The 22,041-nt window shown below is 42.9% G+C and overlaps 1 protein-coding gene across 2 annotated transcripts in view; it reads right to left on the minus strand.

Annotated features, from left to right (window-relative positions):
• apba1a (amyloid beta (A4) precursor protein-binding, family A, member 1a) overlaps window positions 1-22,041 on the minus strand; it is a 41,285-nt gene that overhangs the window by 15,679 nt on the left and 3,565 nt on the right. For both annotated transcript variants that reach the window (XM_068604917.1, XM_068604916.1), the window contains exons 2-5: window positions 12,629-12,697; window positions 5,822-7,520; window positions 2,133-2,231; window positions 1,966-2,005 (exon numbers count right to left, since the gene is read on the minus strand). In XM_068604917.1, the coding sequence (XP_068461018.1) occupies window positions 1,966-2,005; window positions 2,133-2,231; window positions 5,822-7,423 (1,741 nt within the window). In that variant the 5' untranslated portion in view covers window positions 7,424-7,520; window positions 12,629-12,697. The remainder of the gene's footprint in view (window positions 1-1,965; window positions 2,006-2,132; window positions 2,232-5,821; window positions 7,521-12,628; window positions 12,698-22,041) is intronic.

The raw sequence follows: 22,041 nt of genomic DNA on the forward strand, positions 1-22,041 counted from the left end.
TATATATATATATATGCATATATATATATATATATATATATATATGCATATATATATATATATATATATGCATATATATATATATATATATATGCATATATATATATATATATATATATATATATATATATATATATATGCATATATATATATATATATATGCATATATATATATATATATATATATATATATATATATATATATATATATATATATATATATATATATATATATATATATATATATATATGCATATATATATATATATATATATATGCATATATATATATATATATATATATGCATATATATATATATATATATATATATATATATATATATATATATATATATGCATATATATATATATATATATATATATATGCATATATATATATATATATATATATATATATATATATATATATATATATATATATATGCATATATATATATATATATATATATATATATATATATGCATATATATATATATATATATATATATATATATATATATATATATATATGCATATATATATATATATATATATATATATATATATATATATATATATATATGCATATATATATATATATATATATATATATATATATATGCATATATATATATATATATATATATATATATGCATATATATATATATATGCATATGCATATATATATATATATATATATATATATATGCATATATATATATATATGCATATATATATATATATATATATATATATATATATATATATATATATATATATATATATATATATATATATAGTGTGTTTAGTTTATTTAGTTTATTCCATTTGGTGTCTGTAAAGTGTGGGCGCTACTCTGACAACACATTTCCCCTTGGGGATTATTAATAAAGTATATATATATATATATATATATATATATATATATATATATATATATATATATATATATATATATATATATTTATCATCTAAACCTTGTTCTTTTCCAAACACTGGTCAATTTGGAGAGTTTGGACTTTTTTACTTCCACAACACTTTTAAGTCTTCTTTCAGACTGGTGCAAGGAAAACATTTAGGTCTTTATTTCAACACTTTGTCTTGTTGATCCGTTCCCCCTAATAGCACCAAACTTTACCATGAGATAAGGCATATTTAAACATAACATTTCAGAAAGCTTGTATTACAATTCATTACTTTCCTCATGTCCGTAATCAACTGGTTACGTTTCATGGTGATTTTTATTGGTAGTCTTTGTGTAATTTTACTAAACATCTCTTTAAAGGTTCTTTTCTCTCAATGAGTTTATTCTCAGACTCAGTCACACATCTCCACTTCAGCAGCTCTTACTTACATCCACCAAACATTACACTTCCATTTCTAAATATAATCTGAAGGCTCCTCCAGAGGGGATTGTTCATGTATCATTAAAACAGTTGTTTTCAGCATGTTGCAGTCCTAATCCACAGTCGTCACACACACAAACACACACAGTAATGGCCTTCAAAATAAGTTTAGAGTAAACAACTGTATTTCCAGTAAATAATTCTGGCTTTTATCATCTTATGTACAATAAGCATAACACTGTCAGGAGAATAGTGTTCTTTGCGTCTCCAATCCTAATTCAGTTACTACACAGACACTAGAAAGCGCGTCTCCATTAAAACAACGCTGGCCTTCAAGTATTAAAGCTTCGTTAGATGACCTCCATGAAGAGCCCTCTTGGATGCAGCGCCATGCAGGCTGCCCGACATGCAGTGCTGTCTCATCACAAATACTAAAGGTTTGTTTGTCTGTGTCCCTGGCAGCCATCTTGTCTTCCACTGTCTCAGAGGCGCCTTAATATTCTCCGTGAGCAGAGTGTCCCAGACGCCGCCGCGGCCCGTTTACCATTCATCCCTTTCACCGCACGCAGCACCTCCCTCTACGCCTCCCCGCCAACTCCTGGCTTTCTAAGCACTCACCTTCTACATATGTGGGGAAGGACGCGAGGCTTCTCCTGGACTATTCACATGGGAGAGGGAATAGAGAAAAAGAGAGGAGAGGGATTTCTTTCAAACATCACTTTGACTCAATGTGCAAGAGGGAGAATTGGACTAGAATATCTAATGAAGAGTGGAGGAACACACACCTCTTTACTGGAGGGGGAAGATTCAAAGCTGTCGTCCTGCAGCAGATGTCTGCTGGACGACTCTGCTCCAGGAGGGGAGGGCGAGCTGGAACCGGGAGACTGCGGGGAGGAAACACAGCAGTCACACAAATAAAAGTGAAAAAGGTTGCATCTTACACCTTACGGGTAGATATTGACTTAAGGACTAGAACGCTTGAAGTTAAAGTTTTTTTATTCGAATTTTGCACGTTTTGAAGCCAGCGCCTGAGAACCAGACGTCAGAATGACCTGAACTCAGCACGGGGGTTGGCTTGGAGGCAAAATATACATCCGACACGTCACCTCTGAGTGGGACGGCGGGGCGGCACGTCGTCATGACAGATCACACGCAGACCAACAGGAAACGTCCCGCGGGCTCCGGCGCAGGTGACCTCCAGGTTGTGTGTCTGCATAGCTGGCGTTATCTTTCCATGGAGAAAGTTGTGTGTTCTCTTATTGAGATATCCGTCTCTTTGATTTTTTTCCTCAACCCCCTCCCCAATCTACAAAATGTGAAAACAATATAATTTTTCAATTTAAATTTTGTGCTATAGGCAATTCTTTAAGAATTGTAATTATATTTATAAATAAACTCTTTCAATGGGTTTTAGTTGCTTGCTGTTACATTGACTAGAAGTGTTGATTTCATCCATCACATTGTTTATTCACTCATCACCTGTGTGTAGACAAGTATGCCCAGATCACTTTACTTGTGCATCTCTTTGTACTTTGTTGCGTATCGTTTTTTGTCGGAAATCACTAAGAAATTATGAAACTTTATTAAAGAATATAAATGTCATTACATTGGAATCTTGAATTATGTACTGCATTTCAATAATTGAGGTACTATATATATATTAGATTAGATTAGATAGATAGATTAGAGAGATATTTGATGGATTAGATTAGATAGATATTTGAAATACTTTTACTTTGGTACACTGCAGAAACTATACGATTGACCAATAAAAAGTGTTGCATTGTTATCGAGTCAGCAACCCAACATTAAGTAGTACCTTTGAAACTGAACTGTGCTGATTTGTACTTTAACTTTTAATACTATGACTTATTTTTGTAGTATTATTTGACTGAAGTTAGAGGATCTGAATAGTTCTCCCACCACTGTCATTATGGCAGGACGACAGGCCTCTACAGGTACAGTTCATCATTATTGTAAAGTCATTTCTATCAGCCTGAAGTGGAGAGACCGCTGATGACGAGTTGGCAGAACAGTAAGAGGAATATTGAGGTCATGATCTCCGTATCTTACGTTGAGATACGGAGATAAGCTTCTACATAAATCCTTGAAAGGGCTTTCAAATGAGAAGTTCAGTCTTAAAACACGTCATCATGCGTCATCAGGAACCCTCCACACACGCACTGCGAAAAATATAACCCATCACTTCGACGCGCCAATGTCAACAACCATCTCCAACTCTTCGACCTGTCCCCACCTCATCTCCATCTCGCTGCTCCGTCTGCTCCGTCTGCTGCTTCTGCTTGGCTTGTTCCTCCTCGTGCTTCTCTAATTGATACATCCAAAAGTTCTCCATGGATTTTCGACGAGTGCACAAAACCCCGGCTGAAGCGAACAACAAGAAGCCGCGGGCGGACTGGCATGAGGGTGGCGGCGAGCTGTTTGAAATGCAACGGACTGGCAGTCAGCTGCTCGGGTGACACGCTCAGGTAACAGGGTTCATGCTGGAATCACCCGCCCGGGTCGGAGCGCCCATCTGTGCACCGGCCTGGGTTTGTTCTGTTGATATTGTGACAATGTGTCTTCATTTGTCAAATTCATTTACACTTTATGTTGAGGACGCACGACTCACACGGTGAAGTTAAAAGCAGAAGTGCTGGTACTTATCGCGGTGTTTAAACAGAAAAGCAGCCGATGTCGTTCTGTTATTGGATACTCAGTGAATTATTTAACTGGTCTTGCCCTTTACCTTTTCTTCTTCTCTCTCTCACTGAATAAATCATTGGGTGAAGGGGGGAGACAACAGGAGGGGGAGAATACCAAATGACTCGAATCTATATTCAGGTCGAGAACAATGACCGATGAGCAAAGCATACTATCCAAAGGACTGGGCAGGTCTACAAAGTGGGAAGAGGTTTCTGAGCAGAGGCGGATCTACAGATGGGCCTCGATGAGCGCAGGCCCATCCAGATTGACAGCTTGCAGATTCATGAGCAGAATAATAAATAAATAAATAAATATTAATAACATTAATGTTTCTTTCGCTCTAGTGATTAATAATGTGTCATTCACAAGCATGATGATGAGGCCTGGCTTGTAGTCTGAATACCCAGGTCATCCAAAAGCTGCTGGATGGACCGGAAGCAGCATCAGGATTTTTACTTCAGCAGAACTAAAGTATGGGACGAGCCAAAACCATGAAAAGCTACACAAGGTAACGACAGAGCCACCAACTCTCACGGTTTCGCCGTGTGACAGACGCTTTTTCATGTTTTCACACGCTCACATGCCACACAACCAATATCTCACGGCAAAAAATAAATCTGAGGCGCGTTCGATCCTTTTCAAACTCCCCGAAGATAGATGGCGCTAAGGAGCGCATCTGTAAACCTATTCGCTGCATAGACATCCTATTTATCCCAAACAGACACAGTCGCGGGAGAAACTCAGGAGGAGCAGAGAGACTAACGGTATCGGGGCTCTCAAGTGTCACGCATTGAGCGTGACTGTCACTCATTTAGGTCTTAAGTTGGCAGCTCTGTAACAATGGGAATAGGGTTGCCAAATGCAGTGAATATTCATGATGGAAACTATTCACAAGAATGTATCCAAAATAACTGGAATAAAATGGAAATATAGGGGTTGCTGCAAAATACAGACATATAGTGTAAAATAGGCCATGTGACGAGTTAGCTAGCTAGCAAGCTAACTAAGGGGAAAAGGGAGAGGTCCACAGTGTGGGCTGTGTGCTAACCTAGACAAAAAAAAACGGATAGAAATGGATGACATTTAGCCTCTCAATTGAAATGCTCAATCAAGCTATACAGTATTCTACGTGGTAACAGCTAGCTCGCTAAAACTAGCAGAGGGTGTGTACAGGTCAGAAACTGTGTATGTTGCTTCAGGCTGCTATCTGTTGGTTACCCGAGACGTCATGAAAGGTATCACGCTAGAGGCGCTACTCGTCGATGCACGTCCAGATGTGTCCGAAGTGTTAAATGTCGCCCCAATTTACTTAAAATCGTCAAGACCTTTCTCCATTTTAATGATTTTCAGTTCACCGTGAAGGCGTGAGAGAAGTTTCCTTCAAGAAGTCAAGGTAACACAGGGTCATTATTTGCTTGCTGGTATTTTTCGTGTTATGTCAACGTGCCGCCATCTGTTCCACACGACCGGCAGGTGCCGTGATGTTTTGCCTCTCAGCTGCGATTTGTCTCGTCGGACAGTTCGACACGTTTAGTCTCTGAGCAAAATGACACAGGTTGTGTGACCAATGCTGTTGATGCTTTATGTTAAGTGTTCCAGTCTCTCTGCCCATTCTTACCACTGTGATACCACTAGAGGTAATGGAGAAAACATTTAGTTTTGTTCTTTGTTTGGCTTCACCCTTTAGAATAAGTGAAGTATGCAAACAGTTGACTAACAGCACAGACACAATATCCAATACAAGGTGATCAAAAATAGCTTTACTTACATCACCCCCCAGTGATGGCTGTAGGTCACACTCTGCAGTGGGGCTCAGGTCCTGCCTCATTACCCAAATGGGTTCTTTGGGCTCATCAGGCGTGTATGGAGATCTCACCGTTCTGGTCTTCACCTCCTCTATGGCCTCCTTAATGTCCTTGATGGCCAGGGATATGGCGTCTCTCTTCTCTTGACTGTTCTTTACTGCCACCACCTCCTCTAAGGGACTCGCAGCCTGTTTCCTGGCTGGCTTTCCTGTGTTGGCAGATTTGTGGTCTTTGTCTGAGTCACTCAGGGACTCATGTTGTTGGGGTTCATCCTCACCCTGCTGAAGCTCGTTCTCTTCATCTATGATGTCCTCCAAAGCATGGTGAAGACTCTGAGAGCTCAGGCTTTCTTTAACCTCAGCCACGATGCTGTCGATGTCCTCCTCCTGGTCGCAGCTGTCAGCTCGTGGGTATGGGGCAAACTCGGCCTCCTTCTCTGGGCTGTCTGACTCTCCATCCGAGCGTTCGTCGTAGTGGCGCAGACGGGAGCCAACCGCCTCCTGCTGGTGGTAATCCTCGCCTCCCGCCCGGCCTTCCAACAGCTGAAAGCCGGCACGCCTCTGTCGGAGGGACTCAGTGTCCTCTGCCCCGTCTGCAGCAGATGAAACTGATGCGGGAGCATCGCAGATTTCCTCGTAAACATGCTCAGAGAGGGAGTAAATGTCATATGGCTCGGCGTAGGCTTCATCCATAAGAACGCCGTCTAAACTCTCCAAGCTCTGACCCTCGGAGACATCGTCCCTTCCTCCGGAGTGGCTGAGGGGCTGGGTGTAGACATAGTTGCAGTAGCCAGTGTTCAGCATCTCCTCTGCTTCATCCTGTCTCTGGGGGTTTTGGATATCAGGCGGGGGTTCACATGGCAGCGGTGGGGACTGAGGAGGGTAGTTAGGATGTAGATGGAGGTGTTGCTGTTCAGCCTCTGCATTCTCAGTGTATCCCTCCGCCTCCGGCCGTAGCTGGACTCCGTAGTTTCCCGCCTCGTCTTCTGCCTCTGGCTGCCCCTCAGGCTCCAGGGACATCGTCACCAGACCATCGTCCCCCTCGGCACGGTCAGTGTGGGTGTGGAAGCCGCTCTCGGTGCTCGCAGAGCGGGCGAGCACCGAATCATCCCTCTCTCGTTCGTCTTCCTGGGTCATCTCTGCGTGGCGCTGCTTCTCCTGTTGTTGTGCCAAGCTTTCTGCTCTCTCTGCCTCCCTTTGCTGCCTTTGTCTGTGCCTCTGCTGCTGGGCTCGGATCCGGGCCTCGCTGTCCCCCTGACGGCGATAGCGTGTCACCGCGGGTCGAGGAATGGGCTGCTGGGGCGGCTGCTGGGGCGGCTGCTGGGGCTGCGCAGACTGAGCTCCTTGTTGCAGCTCCGTGTCTTGCTCCTCCTGCGGCCTGCGCTGCTGGGGCACCCTTGCTCTGCTGCCAGCGCTTCCTCCGGCTGGTGCTTCAAAGCGTCTGTAGCGCTTTTCCTGATTGCTGTGGTTTCGGGACCGGCTGCTGTGGTTGTTGTGGCGGTGGCAAGGAGGGGCATCGACCTCCTCCATGACCTCCTGGCCGAGCTCCGTCTCCTGGGGGTTCATGGCTGTCCGGTACGGGTCGGTTGAACTGAGTCGTGCAAGGTTTTAGGAGTCCGTCATCAGCAGGCGCCTCTACGAGTTAAGGACTGCTGGGAGGAGACTGAAAGGGGCAGAGAGGAAGTAAACAGTGTGAGTACACAGAATGAGTATGATTTTTTAAATATTTTTTTCATCCTATATTAATTCCACAGTGGGGAAATTATTCCCTGCATTTTACCCAGCCTAAGAAATTAAAGAACAGTGTGCTGCTGTGAAGCTCCCGAGGAAGAGCTGAGGCTTCAGTATCTTGCTCAAGATCTCTTAATATACTTGCTTCGATATGCAAACTATGAGGAGACCAGAGAATGAACCAGCTACTTTGGTTTCAGGAGGAACACTCCCCCCATGAGCTACATGAGAATTTCACATAGTAAAAAAGTACAAAGTACACGGACATAAAACATCATTCATAAAATACATGGCAAAATGCCTGTTCTGTCGTGAAAATGATTACGTTACTTCGTTAACAGTTTATGCGTGCGCATGCGAGACAGCCAAGATTCTTCCCGTTTTGCCGAAAGCCGATCTCCGTAGGATCGCTGTGAGGTCGGCTTTTCTGCTGTTGCGTCTCTCATAAAAGAATACAGAACTCAGCTCAACATTGAGCATGAATTGAGAGAGAAAATCAGGCTCATTGCAGCCACTAGTACTGATAAAAGTTGATGGCTCACACATACCTGCACTTATTTAGTTTTGTTTCACACAGGTTGCACGTTATTGTTATCATCTTAAAAATATATTCAGTGCAAAGTAGCTTAATTGCAGCCACAATAAGCTATTTATAGTGCCAAATAGTTATTTTTTTCACAGACAGAACTTTATTTGCATTACTCTAAGTGATTGCAAATTTTATTATTTTTTGTCGGATGGAGCAATCAGGTTTACTTGAAAGTGATTCCCGTTCCTGTTCATCCGCTTATCTGGGGTCGCGGTGGCAGCAGGTCCAGCAGGCTTGACCCAGGCTTCCCTCTCACACACATTTTACAACTCATTCTGGGGAAATTGAGGCGTTCCCCGGCTTGCTGGGAGATATAATCCCTCCAGCGTGTCCTGGGTCTTCCCCGGGCCTCCTACCAGTTGGACGTGCCTGGAAAACCTCTAATGAGAGGCTTCCAGGAGGCATCCTGATTAGATGCCCGAACAACCTCAGCTGACTCCTTTTGACATAAAAGGAGCAGCGACTTAACTCTAAGTTCCCCTTTTTCTTCCTCCAAGGTGGGGCGTGACAGAAAAGTTTGAGAACCACTGCTCTTGTCCGCCACATTTGCATACCATCGTCTAAACCCCCGTGCCTCTGTTTTGGAGCAGTTTACACTCTGTAAGCACAGGATTAAATAAAAGTGTGTTTAATACTGCTCATGGGTGATGCTAGAGTCGGACTTCCTTTGAGCGTGCGTCGAGATGGCGGCATCGATTGTAAAAGTCTTCTTGGCACCAAAATGTAGTATTCTGTAGCACTCACAATAAATAATGATAACTTGGAATTAATAAGGTTCGAGGCAAGAAAGTTTCAGGTAGAACTTTAAACCACGACAAGGCAGAAGAAAATAAAATGGTAAACCCCCGTGGTCAAAACGGAACATAGCTGCAAGGAAGGAGACTTTGAAATTTCCAAAGCTACAATATCAAAGAAGACTAAAGCCTCAAAGAACTCAAGCACTATCAAGAAGAAACTGATTTGTTTCCAGACCCAATTCTGCCAAGATGAGGATTCACTGGGAAAATAGATCACGCCTCTCAAGTAACTCAACAGCAGCGTCAGAGGCACATGCGGATACGCCGCGTACACGAACACTGACTTAAAGCAGAGATCTAAGGCAAACACTGGAGCAAAAGAGACAAGGAAAAGAGACGAGCAATGCGCCGAACAAGTCTGAGATTTCTATAGACAGCGAGAATGAATATTATATTTGCTGCAATCCCAAGGTGTACGGTAAGTTGATCTATTGTCACAGTTGTTTTTCTTTATCAAACATTATTAAGGGACAGGTCATCCAGATATTTAAAAAAAAAACTTTTTTCCCCCTGTTGTGCTATTTATTAATGTAAGTAGTTTTGGTGTGAGTTGTCTAGTTTTGGAGATGTCGGCCAGAGAGATGTCTGGCTTCGCTCTAATGTGATGGGTCTATGTGGCACTCAGCTTGTGGTGCTCAAAGCACCAAAGAAATCCATTTGAAGGTCAGAGAGACAAAGCAGGGATCTGCTACACAGAATACGTCTCCTGCATGAAAGAGCCACATACAATATCAACTGTTACTCATGACCAAACAGATGTATTTTAAAAATGATAAAGCCACATGGATGGAAAAGTCACTGAAAGACTTTCTTTGAAAATGTATTCAAGTAGGCCTCACAGGTGGCATCGGGGTCAAGTTCACATTTCGCACAACAAAGACTTGCTTAGAGTCCTTTAAATCTAGTACAGTTGTCTTTTACATAAAGGGACATTCATTCAATTTCACCTCTGGATTTAAACCATCTTTTGCTTTTTTTTTAAATAGCGGCAGTGGGCTGCTGTGTGCCCTGGGAGCAACTTGGGGTTCAGTGTCTCCTTCAAGGACACTTTGAAATGTAGACGCTGGGGATCGAAGCGCTACCCTTGTGGTCGGAGCCTCAGCCGTGCAGTGGTACCTATGATTAGTCCAATTGGCTCTGTAGTGCAGAGTCATTTCAAACTGGATCAATATGGGGCTGATGGAGTGCTGCAGGGATGATGTATTTTTGTTGGCCAACCAGGAAGTCAGCATCGCACTGGCTCCCTGGACAAAAAGAAAATGGGATCTGTCCATTGGATTATCGCAGTAAATAACATCTGTGAAAATAGATGTTTTCTCAGCATGAGAAACTTCACAAATGAATATGTTTTTTTATGAGTTTTGAAGAGTGAATGTAGCCGTCAGGTAAAAAGCTAAAAGCTGCTAGGCCATAAAACAAGCCACAGCCACTTGTTAGCAACCACCGAGGTGAAGAAAGGATACGAGCGTCCACTGACGTAATGTCGTTAAACTAAATCTTTCTGTAAATCTTTTGATAACACCTCAGACCGTACTTCAAGCATTCAACCATTAAAAAAAGAAGAAAAAAACAGAAGTCTAAAAATACTGACTCATTTCCGGGTTTCCTGGAGCACTTTGCAACCGACGCAAAGAAACCATCAAGTATCAAACTGCAATACATCTGACTTCATCGTGTTATCATCTCCTGGCTGAACTGCAGGCACAGCCATTGCTGTCATCTCTATAGAAATAATAAACTATTTGTTTTAGCATGCCCGTCTTTCAATCGGTGGTTCGAACCCCGGCTCTGCTAGCTAGTCCATGTCAATGGGTCCCTGAGCAAGACACTGAACTCCAAATTGCTCCCCGTTGCTGTGTCTACGGTGTAAAAATGTAAGTCGCTTTGAATAAAAGTGTCAGCTAAATGAAAGTAATGTGACGACAACAGATTCAGTTCTCAGCTCAATAATCACCGCAGACAAAAGCACTGTCTTAGCGTTCTGGTATTGTTCTCTAACCAGCGTCTCCTTCACTTTTACCCGGTTTATTATCCTCCACCAAAAGAACGACAAAAGAAACAGACACTGATACAGATATAGACACCGGTATTAAGTGGGGGACTTATTGTGGGAACAGAAATGAGAACATGCTCATGCGGAACCGTTCTAAAGAGCCTGTCGGTGCTGTGGGGAACCGTCACAGCCCTGCCGTCTAATTAAAACACAGAGAGAGGCAGGACACTGGCCTGGAATACATAAGAGCCAAGCGGGCAGAGACCGCGGGGCCGTGAAGCGGACGAGCAGTCTGAAGCCCCGGCAGCGGCCCCTAGAGGCTGCAATGAGCATCACACTGGGCATCATTTGACAATGGATGAACACGCTGAATGAAACCGTGCTGACGAAAACTGTGCACACAGCAACTCACTTATGGCCGCATGATATTGCATCTTAACAGTGATTATTCAATCAAATTAAAAGGTTAGAAAGTACGACAACGATGGGAATTATGAAACACGATACTCATGTAAAAAACAAAAGTCAGTGAGCGGCAGTATTATGATACTTGACCCGATGATGTCATAACAACATGCTTTATAATGTGTTCTGATTATTGTTGTAAAGCGTTATGATTATTTATGAGGGCTTATACGGAGCAAAAATCAAATGATGAGGCATTATAAGGATGTTCATAATGCATTGTAACAGTGATAATAATGCATTATAAGAAGATTATAAATATGGCAACTATGATGCTGGTATTATGATACTTGATCTGACAAGCCATTATAAAATGCTTTTCTGCCTCTTCTGATTATTGTTATTAAGCATTAGCAATATTTCCCAAACACTTCCTGTTTATCTTAATTGAGACTACGTACCAGGTGGCAGGATGACGAGCTGTTTGAATGTAATAACTATAGGTTCAGAGACTTGTGTTTTTATGTTTTTACAAGCAAATCCCACAATGTATTTTGTAATATCTTAGGACGCTTATTCAATTGGCTGATGTGCATAACACACAGCCGTGTTCCTGTTGTTACCGAGTAAAAATAATGCAGGAAGTATAATTTGCTGTGTTTAGAATTCTAATTGATTTTCCTTTAAGGTCACTGGAAAAAACACTTTCCAGTCTCGACCCAGAAATGAGTGCTCGGTGCAAAAAGCAGAGAAGTAGGTCATTGAGGAGCGAGACCACGGACACGGGGACCGAGAGGCATCGCGACAGAAGACCAAGGAAATCCACCTTCTACGACACACATTGACTTATTTTACACAGAAACTACCATCTGTTTTTCTAAATACTGACATTTGTCCGTCAGTTCTCAGTTTTCACACTTGCACTATATGTTGATATATTAATTATTCAATAATCCACACTGATGATCACAAGTCTCACAGTTTGTCGGGAAATTATTTATTGGCCTGACATTTTAGGGAAAGTGGAAATTAGGTAGCTTTATGTGACATGAAAGAATAGTTTCAAAATGTTATCGCTGAATCTCTCTCTCTATAATCTACAATATTAACATACATGATCGTTTGAGGATCAAAAGACAAATTATATTTCATAAAGGGAAAATCATACTGTTCATAACAATAAAGTACATGTCATCATATCCAGACGTTGCGGTGCATTACGGTGAATACTGAACGCTTCACGAGGACTCACTCACCTTCAGTGATCAGGTGAACGTTGTGAGATAGTTTTAGACTCGGGGTTGTCTCTTTTTCTGAAGTGCGACCTGGAACAGAGAAGAAGAAGTTTAATTATAACCTGAGCCGTCTGCAATCAGAGCATGTCCATAATGCATTATGAACATCCTTCAAATGCATCATAACCTACTCACAGCACTTAATACTTGTGGTGAGGCATTCATAAATAGTCTTCAAGCTTTGCTCGGACCATAATGTTTCATAATGCACATCGTTGAATTACATAATAATCACAGCTCTATAGTCAAAACCATTGTAAGGTCATAAATTCACTTTGCAACATTTGGTGTGTTATTCTTGCATCGATTTAATCACATTTAGTTAACTTTACTTAAAGCACACAATGACCACGACCAGTGATTATAATGCAATATTTCAGGATGCAATATGATAAAGTATGACAGCAAAAATAAATGCCAGTGAGTAACCAGCAAATATTATGAAACTTAACCTTATAAGTCTTTATAAAATATGTTACGATTATTGCTATGAAGCAGGATATGTATTTGTGCTCATGTTCATTGCTGTTTATGGACGTCGAGTGCTCTCATATTTCAGAGAAACTCACTAACAAAGCAGAGCGCAGCAATGAACTCTGGGAGCTCAGAGAGACTTCTCTGCTGCGCGATAACAAAACAGGGAGATGCGTTTCTTCTGTCTTTGTTAATGTAAATATTAACTCTGAGGATGTCCCCACACACACACACACACACGCACACACACAAGTTTGTCAAAGCGATGTTGACTCTGCTGAGAGCTGTAACCCAGATTTCCTCTGCACGGAGAAGATAAGAAAGACAGTCGGCTTCAAGAGGCGTCTCCAGTTGCCTTCAGCGCATCAGTGTTACAGAAATAAACAACATGATCATTTCTGGTTAGTCATAATTTGGAGAAAACATTTAAATGCATGGCAACACTCTTACGTGGGAAATGAATGATGCTTTTTCCAGATTTAGAGACACAAGGTGTTTTGCTGTAGATCCATAAATGTGTTATAATCAATAAAATACTACAGTCAACAAATAATACTGTGTTGAGTCAAAATTGCCCCACTGCCGAGCGTTTCAGCCCCGTCTCCCATCCCCGATCGACTCAACTGAAGTCTCGATTACATTTCCAGGGAAATGTATTTCCTCGCAGTAAATTGAAACGAAACAAAACGACTGAACCGAAACCTCCTTTAGAAAAACAAACGTGAACGTCGACATCCTGTCTGTCCTCGAGGTATGAAAAAAATAAGTTAATAAATGTTTACAGTTTTCCTATTTTCCATTGTACTGAACAAAAAGGCGGCAAAAAGAGACAGCACTTTACTAAGTTGAGCTGGACGGGTTTTCATTCATCAGCTGGAGGAAAGGTCACGGGATCACGATCCATCACAAGCAATCTGTTTACTTTACGTCTCCCAACATTTCCAATCAAACTGACAGAGTCCAGAAAAAAATATTTTGGCACCAGAGCATCTTTCATTGGACTGTTCTCACGTCAATTATTGATCATCACTTGGAACTTAACATCCCGACCAAGCCAAGAAGTCGCCTTCATTGAACGGCCCCTGAAAGCTGCCCATTTGGTTATATATATATATTTTTTAAAGAAAATAAAGAAAAAACAACATTTCCGGGTGGTTCGTTTTGCGTATAACCTTTACAGAACCTCTGGGGAACGTTTCCTGAAGGTCATCTCCAGGTTCCAGTCGAAACCTTTCAAAGATACAGTCATGCTTTCTATTTTGTAGCTGACCTATTTGCCGTAGCGGCTCGGCTCTGCGTGTGAGATGACAACAGCAGCTGCTGGTACGTGCTGTTAGGGATGAAATAATCTGCAGACGCACAGTTCACTGCAGTCAATCCACCGACGCAGCCTCCCGTTCGCGTGCATCGACCACGTACAGTTTGTAAACGTTTGCTTTGCTTTGTATCGTACGACTGGTGGACTACCTTTCGTTAACTGACCCTTCGCTAAGCCCCGCCCCTTTCCAGCGACTCTGGCGAGCTGCCCGGAGCCAGGAATGACCCACGAATGAGCACGATTTCAAAAATATCGGGGATGTTGAGCAGAAGAGGATGAATTATTTGAAGGCTGGCGCACATCTCCCCATCCCTCTCAGTCTCGGAGCACAGGCGGCGGCGGGGCCGCAGGTTGTCATGGAAACCACCGGGTAATTGCTCTCTGTGGGAGGGCAGACGAGGAGGTGACCTCTCCGGGGCGCAGCGCCGGTCTCCCACCTCCATCACCGCCGCCTGCCCTTTACCTCCCGCTATAAAAAGCGTTGATGGCAGAGTCGAGGTGTCGGAGTGCCGGCGGTTTGATTTCCTCCGACCTCGGTGCTCTGAAGGGACGACGGTGGTCTTCTCTCATTCGCCTTTTATTTTCCTGCGCAGTGGTCGGACCGCTGTGCAGAGTTTAACGCCTCAACATTTGGAGCCGTTTCGTCCCGACATGGGGTGTCATTTGTACCTGAAGGCTCTCTGAATGGTTGCCACACGGGTAAAATGTTCTTGTCAGAGGACAAGTGGTCCTCCTGTCTCGTGGAGAGCTTTGAAACCAGCCGGCGGAGACAAGAACCGCTTTCTCTCTGGAATGAAGTGAAACATTCCCGCAGCGTAGCTTCACCTCCGCTGTGTCAGTGCCAGTGTCTCGGTGGCAGAGCAGGGTTGTCCTTCAATCAAAGGACCGGCGGTTCGATCCCCGGCTCCGCTAATCCATATCGATGTGTCCTTGGGTAAGACACTCAACCCCACATTGCTCCTGCCTACGCTGTGTGAATGTTAGTTCCTCCTGATGGGCAGGTAGCACCTTGCATGGCTGCGCTGCCAGCAGTGAGTGATGACGAGTAGTGTCGTCAATCACACGCTAACACACACACACACACACACACACACACACACACACACACACACACACACTGTATTGTGTGTTAAAGCGCTTTGAGTGGTCGGAGGGCCAGAAATAGGGCCAATAGTCCATCACACAATGTCAAATAAACGCTGTTGATGCTAATTTATGTCTTGACGTTCAGGGAACAATTTGCCTGTGATCGAGGAGAATTTAAGGGTTCAATCACACTGAGACGAGTCGCCAGAAGTGATTTTCACGTCATTCCTAATATGCGCATTAAATCAAAAAATAATCCCAGAAATGTAGCATCGTACGTGGAGTCAACGTTGCTCAACACCACAGGAGGCTGAGGCGGCCGGTCAAGTCAAGCAGGAGGCGGGCTCTACTGCTTTACCACTGACTTCCTGTTTGAATACCGGTAGATGTGGCAGGATTTGACAGTAATATTAGCAATAGTTAAAGACAATGAAATATGTCATTTTCTACTCCTCATTCAACAGCAGAGCAACAGGAAGAGCTCTGGGTCGGCATAGATGCTTGATACGTGCGGTTAGTTAGATTACATCGTGGGTTGTTGTTCATTCAGTCAAACAAACATGGCAGCAGACACACATGCTTGAGATGATGTGTACGATATGTCAAGTTCCTTTGTTTGTATGCATTTATAGCAGCTTTAGTCAATTGATAATTGGATTTGAAGTTAACTTGCCAATGATTGAATCTAGGGAATAATGGGATTCCTATTCTTTGTTACCCCTTCTCTTCAAATCAAATATTCTTCAGGAGAATCATACAATATGTCAAAGAAAGAAGGAAAAGAAACCGTGCAGGCCGCCACTGGAGCCGGAGACGCTGTGTGGTATTATACATTTATACATCGGCTCCTAATGCCAATCGTTTTTCACAACTCATATTGAAGAAATCCGATCGCTCGTCAAACCGTCTCACATTCGTCCACATCCAAAGTGGTGTAGGAGGTAAGGGGGGGGAGTAGAGAGGCTATTATTAGGTTTGATTTGAGGAGATTAATCAGTAGGATGCCAACAAAAACACAGCAACCAAGAATAGGCCGGAGCATGAGGACCCTTATTTTATCTGCATCATTTTCATTTCATGTGCTGGTGCTGCGTTTCCTCCCTTTACCCCTCCTCTTATCCTGAAAGAGCAACAGGACTACTGAGGAAATACCAGAGTCGTCAGGGAGGATATCAGAGCTGAAACAACCCTGTGATGTTTGTGCTGATTGTCAGGAGTAAGAAGCTCGGAGAAAAGCCACTGATTGAAATGTTTGTGCTCCTGTAAATAAATTATGGCAATGGGGAGTGGCACTGGCCCACAGTATCCAAGATGCAACAGGATTTAAGGCATCCCCCACACACACACACACACACAAACATTCACACAGCCCTGTAGAGGAGCCATACTCCATGAAGAGGAGTCTCTAGTCCAGAAAGAACAGAAAATCAAGTCCAAATTGAGTTCCTTAAAACTGTATTATGGATTTGTTCCTCTCTTGATTTTCACACCTCGATAAGACAATCCAACTCGATTCCGTGAACACCGGAGCACCGCAGGGATGCGCGCTCAGGCCCTTCCTGTTCACGCCGTACACAGAGAACTAAATACGGTCATCAAAAACATCTCCATCGTGACGGAAGAAAAGCTCAGAAAACGGCTGATGTGAGCATCCTGACTGGAATATTACGAACGGGCGTGGGGTGTCAGAGGGTGTCAGAGGGTGTCAGAGGGTCCGCAGAGGGTGATGCCGCCCAGAACGTCAGCGGTACCCGGAAGATGGTGACAAGAGGTGCCTGCGCAGAGCTTTAAGGACATAAAAAGACAAAACCCTCGGCAGCCACAACCTGTTCGACCTGCCGCCCTCTGGCAGGAGAAACAGAAGTATCAGCTGCGGCACCAGCAGACTGCTGCATGTGGGAAATGCATGACTACCAGTGGGCTGACTCTGCTTTCATTAGATTTTATTAAAATTGTCCACCTGACAAACACATCAATATTACTCGGGAGCAGAGTGTCCGACATTACAAGTGCCCTTTTGTGTTCTTATGATTCTCCTCATCACGTAACTGGATGGATCAGAAGACATAGTAGAGAGCAGCTTTTGTGAATAAACCTACCGTGCCGGGGAGAGTTGCAGTATATAAAATGCCCTGATATTAACAATGCATTTCTGCCAGTTAATTAAACATGAGGCCATAAAACATTGAAAATGCAAAATAGGGCCGAGACGTCGAAATGTCCCCGCAGCATTTGTCAAGCCCCCCCCCCCCCCCCCCCTCTCTTCCCCTCTTTCTTTTCCCCAGGAGTGAGTTTGGAAGTGTGTGATTTACACACTAACTGCCGTCAGGAGTCGTGGGTGGCTGAACAGTGAGTGTAATAACGATCATCCGCACAGTGCAGCAGACGGGCTGACAGCAATGAGATCGGCTGCACGGAGACCTGAGTTTCTGCCCCAATTTCAGCTCCGTCTCTGTTCCAATAAAAGTTTGTTTTCAGTATATTTTTAAACAACCGCTTCCACTCATCCATTCTGTTAATATCGTGAGTTATTATTAATGGACAACACAGCCAGACAGGAGCTTCTGCTATTAGCTCATCCAGCAGTTCAATAGTTGGCCAATCAAAGTACTTCCTCACTTCTTAATAATACACAAATCTGATCATTGTATGGTAACATTGACACATCGACACACTCTGTGATATTAGAGGGATCATTTAAAAAGTGTAAATGGTGGTACAAATCTATAAAGTTGTGCCTGAGCTGACTTCCGTGCGTGAGAGGTTTCACACGGGACACCAACAGCGTTCTCCTGGGTGAAAGTCTCAATATGTCACTTTCTCTGCCCGAGAGCAAAAAAAACTACACTTTCATATTAAAAAAACATCCATATTCCACGTAGCTGTGATTTGCAAAATGGATAAACTGTTGGCTGCGTGTCTATAGTGAACCCAGAGAAGATACGGTCAGTATGCAACAGTAAGAAAGTGTACGTGAACATATGAATGATACCTTGATACCTTTATTGTCCCCAAGGTGAGATTCATCCTTTGAAATGTGTTGCACCACGAAAACAATGGTGAACACAGCAGATGCATCCACTCACATATGTCTCAATGAAGTCTAAGTGAACAGCTCGTGTAATCGGGCTGCATCTTGAATCCATCCAGCAAAAGAGAGAAAAAAATGAAGAACGAAAGCCTTCCTCTCAGCCTCTACGCTCATTCACCACGGCGCTTTTAAGAAAGGTGAACCAGTCGCCTCGGGCTGTCTGAAATGCTCAAGGAGGCAGAAATTTACATCATCAAATGGATTCAGCCGGTTACGATTCTGCCTCATAAGTTTACCAAAGAGTATCCCCACTGGGGGAATACTCACGCACACGAGCAAATAGAGATGCCGTTTGCCGGTGACGAGGGGCTCCTTTTCCCTGGTCTGCCAACATGTCCACTTCATTTTATCCTTCTTTTGTCTCAGCGGGCGGCGGACTGCAGGCCGCCACAGTTGCCGTCCACTGACAGACACAAAAGGGCTGAGACGGGCCGGCAGAACGTACAGCTGGTGGGCAGCTTGTGAACGGACATCAGAAAAAGCAGCAACAAAAAAAAAAGAATATGTGACTTTCATATCATTCCCAAATCAGCATGATGGATTTAAAAATATAAAGAGCTCCAACTAACATGAAATATTCAGTAAGTAGCATTTATTATTATTATATATTTCACGGCTCCAGACTGTTTTCTATTCCTTGAGGAGCGCTGGCGCTCCATAAAATTTTAGAAGCGCCAGCGAAAGCTATTCAGGTTTACTGGTTAAATTCCTGTCTTTTCTCCCATCTTAACGGCATGACTTCTAAACAGTTTGGTTTGTCGTTTGTTTTATTTGAAAGGAAAATAAACAGGAGAAAAGAAAACATGTGAAATAGTGCTGGTGTTTTTGTAGTTGGCGTCCAGTAGCAGTATGATGGCAAGAGAAAGGGAGAATAATGAGTGGCAGACGGAGTGAAAGTGACGGTCAGGACTCATTATTACCAACAAAGATGAGGAAACAGAAAGGTCAAATGTCTGGTATGTGGAAGCGGTTTGGTTGAGACAAACACAAACAAGGAGGGAAACCCTATCATCATATCATCTGGAAAATACAGAAATCTGTATTATTACATGCTGCTGCCAGGAAAACTATTTAACATTGGCTTTAGACCACAAACCTCAAGTAACTAAGTTAACTTCAGGCAACAAAATGTATGTTGGCTTTAAGCAACAAAACTAATGTTGGCTTCAGGCCACAAAACTAACATTGGCTCTAAGCAATAAAACTAATGTTGGCTCTAAGCAACAAAACTAATGTTGGCTTTAGGCCACAAAACTAACATTGGCTTTAAGCAATAAAACTAACATTGGCTTTGGGCAACAAAACTAATGTTAGCGTCATGAAAACATATGCTTTAGGACACGAACAGTGGTGTCAAACCAAAGATCTGCAGGCGACATCTCTCACCTGTTACCAGCGCACATCCAACGTGCCGTCGAGGTAACCTCATTTATTTTGCTGTGCAGTGAAAATCACAGCCAGTGAGGCTTGACTGCTTGTCGATGTTAGCGGCATGGCACGGCACTAGAGCTGGGCAGGTGTGAACGTCTTCGAACCGGTTTGATATCAAGCCAAACGCCACCTGAGAAGAGCCGTATACGGCGTCCCGACGTCACTCCTCTGCGTTCCAAATATGTAACTTCTGATCATTGGCAGCAAAAGAAAACAAAATGGCGACGGTCGTAATCACCAAACTTAAGGCTTCAAAATGGACGTTCACGAACCAATGGGGGGGTGTCACGATGACTACGTCCACTTCTTTTATGGTCTACGATCAAACCCAGGCGCTGCTGCTGAGGGCCACTGGGCTTGCAACACACTGGCAACACACCGTTGCTCCTTTAATCCGTTTATGAACAAACATAATATTAAGTTGATCATGCTATTCTATTTCTACTGCAGTATTGTGATCACTGTCGGCACAGGCAGCTGATGTAAGCCAGATTTAAACTGGACATAATGACAATTGCCAGTTCAGCAAAACCAGAAATGGACCCCACCTTACTCGGTGTGACTACCCCCTTTTAAAGGCAGGTTTGGATCTGACCAATCCTGTTGCTCAAAGTGGTTCAGTTCATGACTGTCTTAAGACGACAGATATGCAATGAATTCTTGGTAAATTAAGGTGAATGTTTTGAATAAAATAACACAGCGACACAAGTACAGAGCTGAGCATGAATAATCAGAGGAGAAGGAACAGTTCATGTGGAAGTATGAATGTCATTACAGTACCAGCTGTGTCTCTTTGTGCTGTGTCACGCTATGCAATTATTATTGTCCATTTGTGTATTTTTTACAAAATAAAGCATGGATGTTATAAACACTCTGACATCTTCTTAACATCGGAACTTCAATCACTCCGTTCAAAAAATGTGTACAATACAAAACACTTCACTGCTCACAGAGATGAGAATCTCCTTCATGTGTCAGAGCTCTGCAGGTACTATGCACTTAAATATGGAATGAACAGATACAAATAGAGATTTTGGGGCTGTCAACATGCAGATTAAGGGCCATCGGGGAGGCTTGTGTGAGGAATACAAGTCATGTGCATGCTTAAATAGAAGCAGAGACGGACAGATAAAGGCTTGCGCCCCTATATGATGAACATTTATCCGCAGAGACCGTGTGATATGACAGCGTAGCAGCTCTTCATCCATCCATCACCTCACATTTGTCAGGAGCAGCGAGCCGAGGTTGTGTCATCACTTTCATCACCTCGGGGGGGAAAAAGTGCCTTCCTGGTGGTACGCTGTTGCATGCACTAATGTTCAGAGCTACAGCTCTAAAAAGTGGAGTAAGTGTCCTAAACCTGCATTCGCTCCACCGACCACCAGGGGGCGACTCCTCTGGTTGTATAGAAGTCTATATAAATGACTCTACGGCTCTCTTGATGTTTTCCCTCAGTAAACATTGTAAACATGAGTTTATGTCTCAATCTCTAGTTTCAAGTCATCTTCAATGCAGCATCCTCTGCTTTATGGTCTGTTTGACTCTAAATTATCATAATTAGTAGGGGTGGGAATCACCAGAGGTCCCACGATACCATATTATCACAATATTGCGATACGTTGAGTATTGCGATGAATTGCGATTTATTACGTTTTTTCAACCGCAAATTGTCCCCAAAGGAAAACTTTGTCAACAAAAAATAAATTGATTTTATTATTCCAGGACCAAAAAAGTTTAGAATTGATTCAATAAAAGATCCATACTCGGCTTCCGTGTATCACCACAATATCAACACGCAAAATATCGCGATACTATGCTTTATCGATTTTTTTTCCCCCACCCCTAATAATAAGGCTTCAAAGCAGCAGTCAACAAACCAAAGGGTGACATCACAGGTCCAGTTCAGCTTTTGGATCACACTCACACACTCAGTGAAGAACTGCCTTAGTGCCTCAGGAATCCGGTCAGAGTGCC

This window comes from Clinocottus analis, unplaced genomic scaffold (assembly GCF_023055335.1).
Source record: "Clinocottus analis isolate CAN_PGR_092001 unplaced genomic scaffold, fCliAna1.0.p SCAF_7, whole genome shotgun sequence".
In the NCBI taxonomy this organism is placed as follows: domain Eukaryota; kingdom Metazoa; phylum Chordata; class Actinopteri; order Perciformes; family Cottidae; genus Clinocottus; species Clinocottus analis.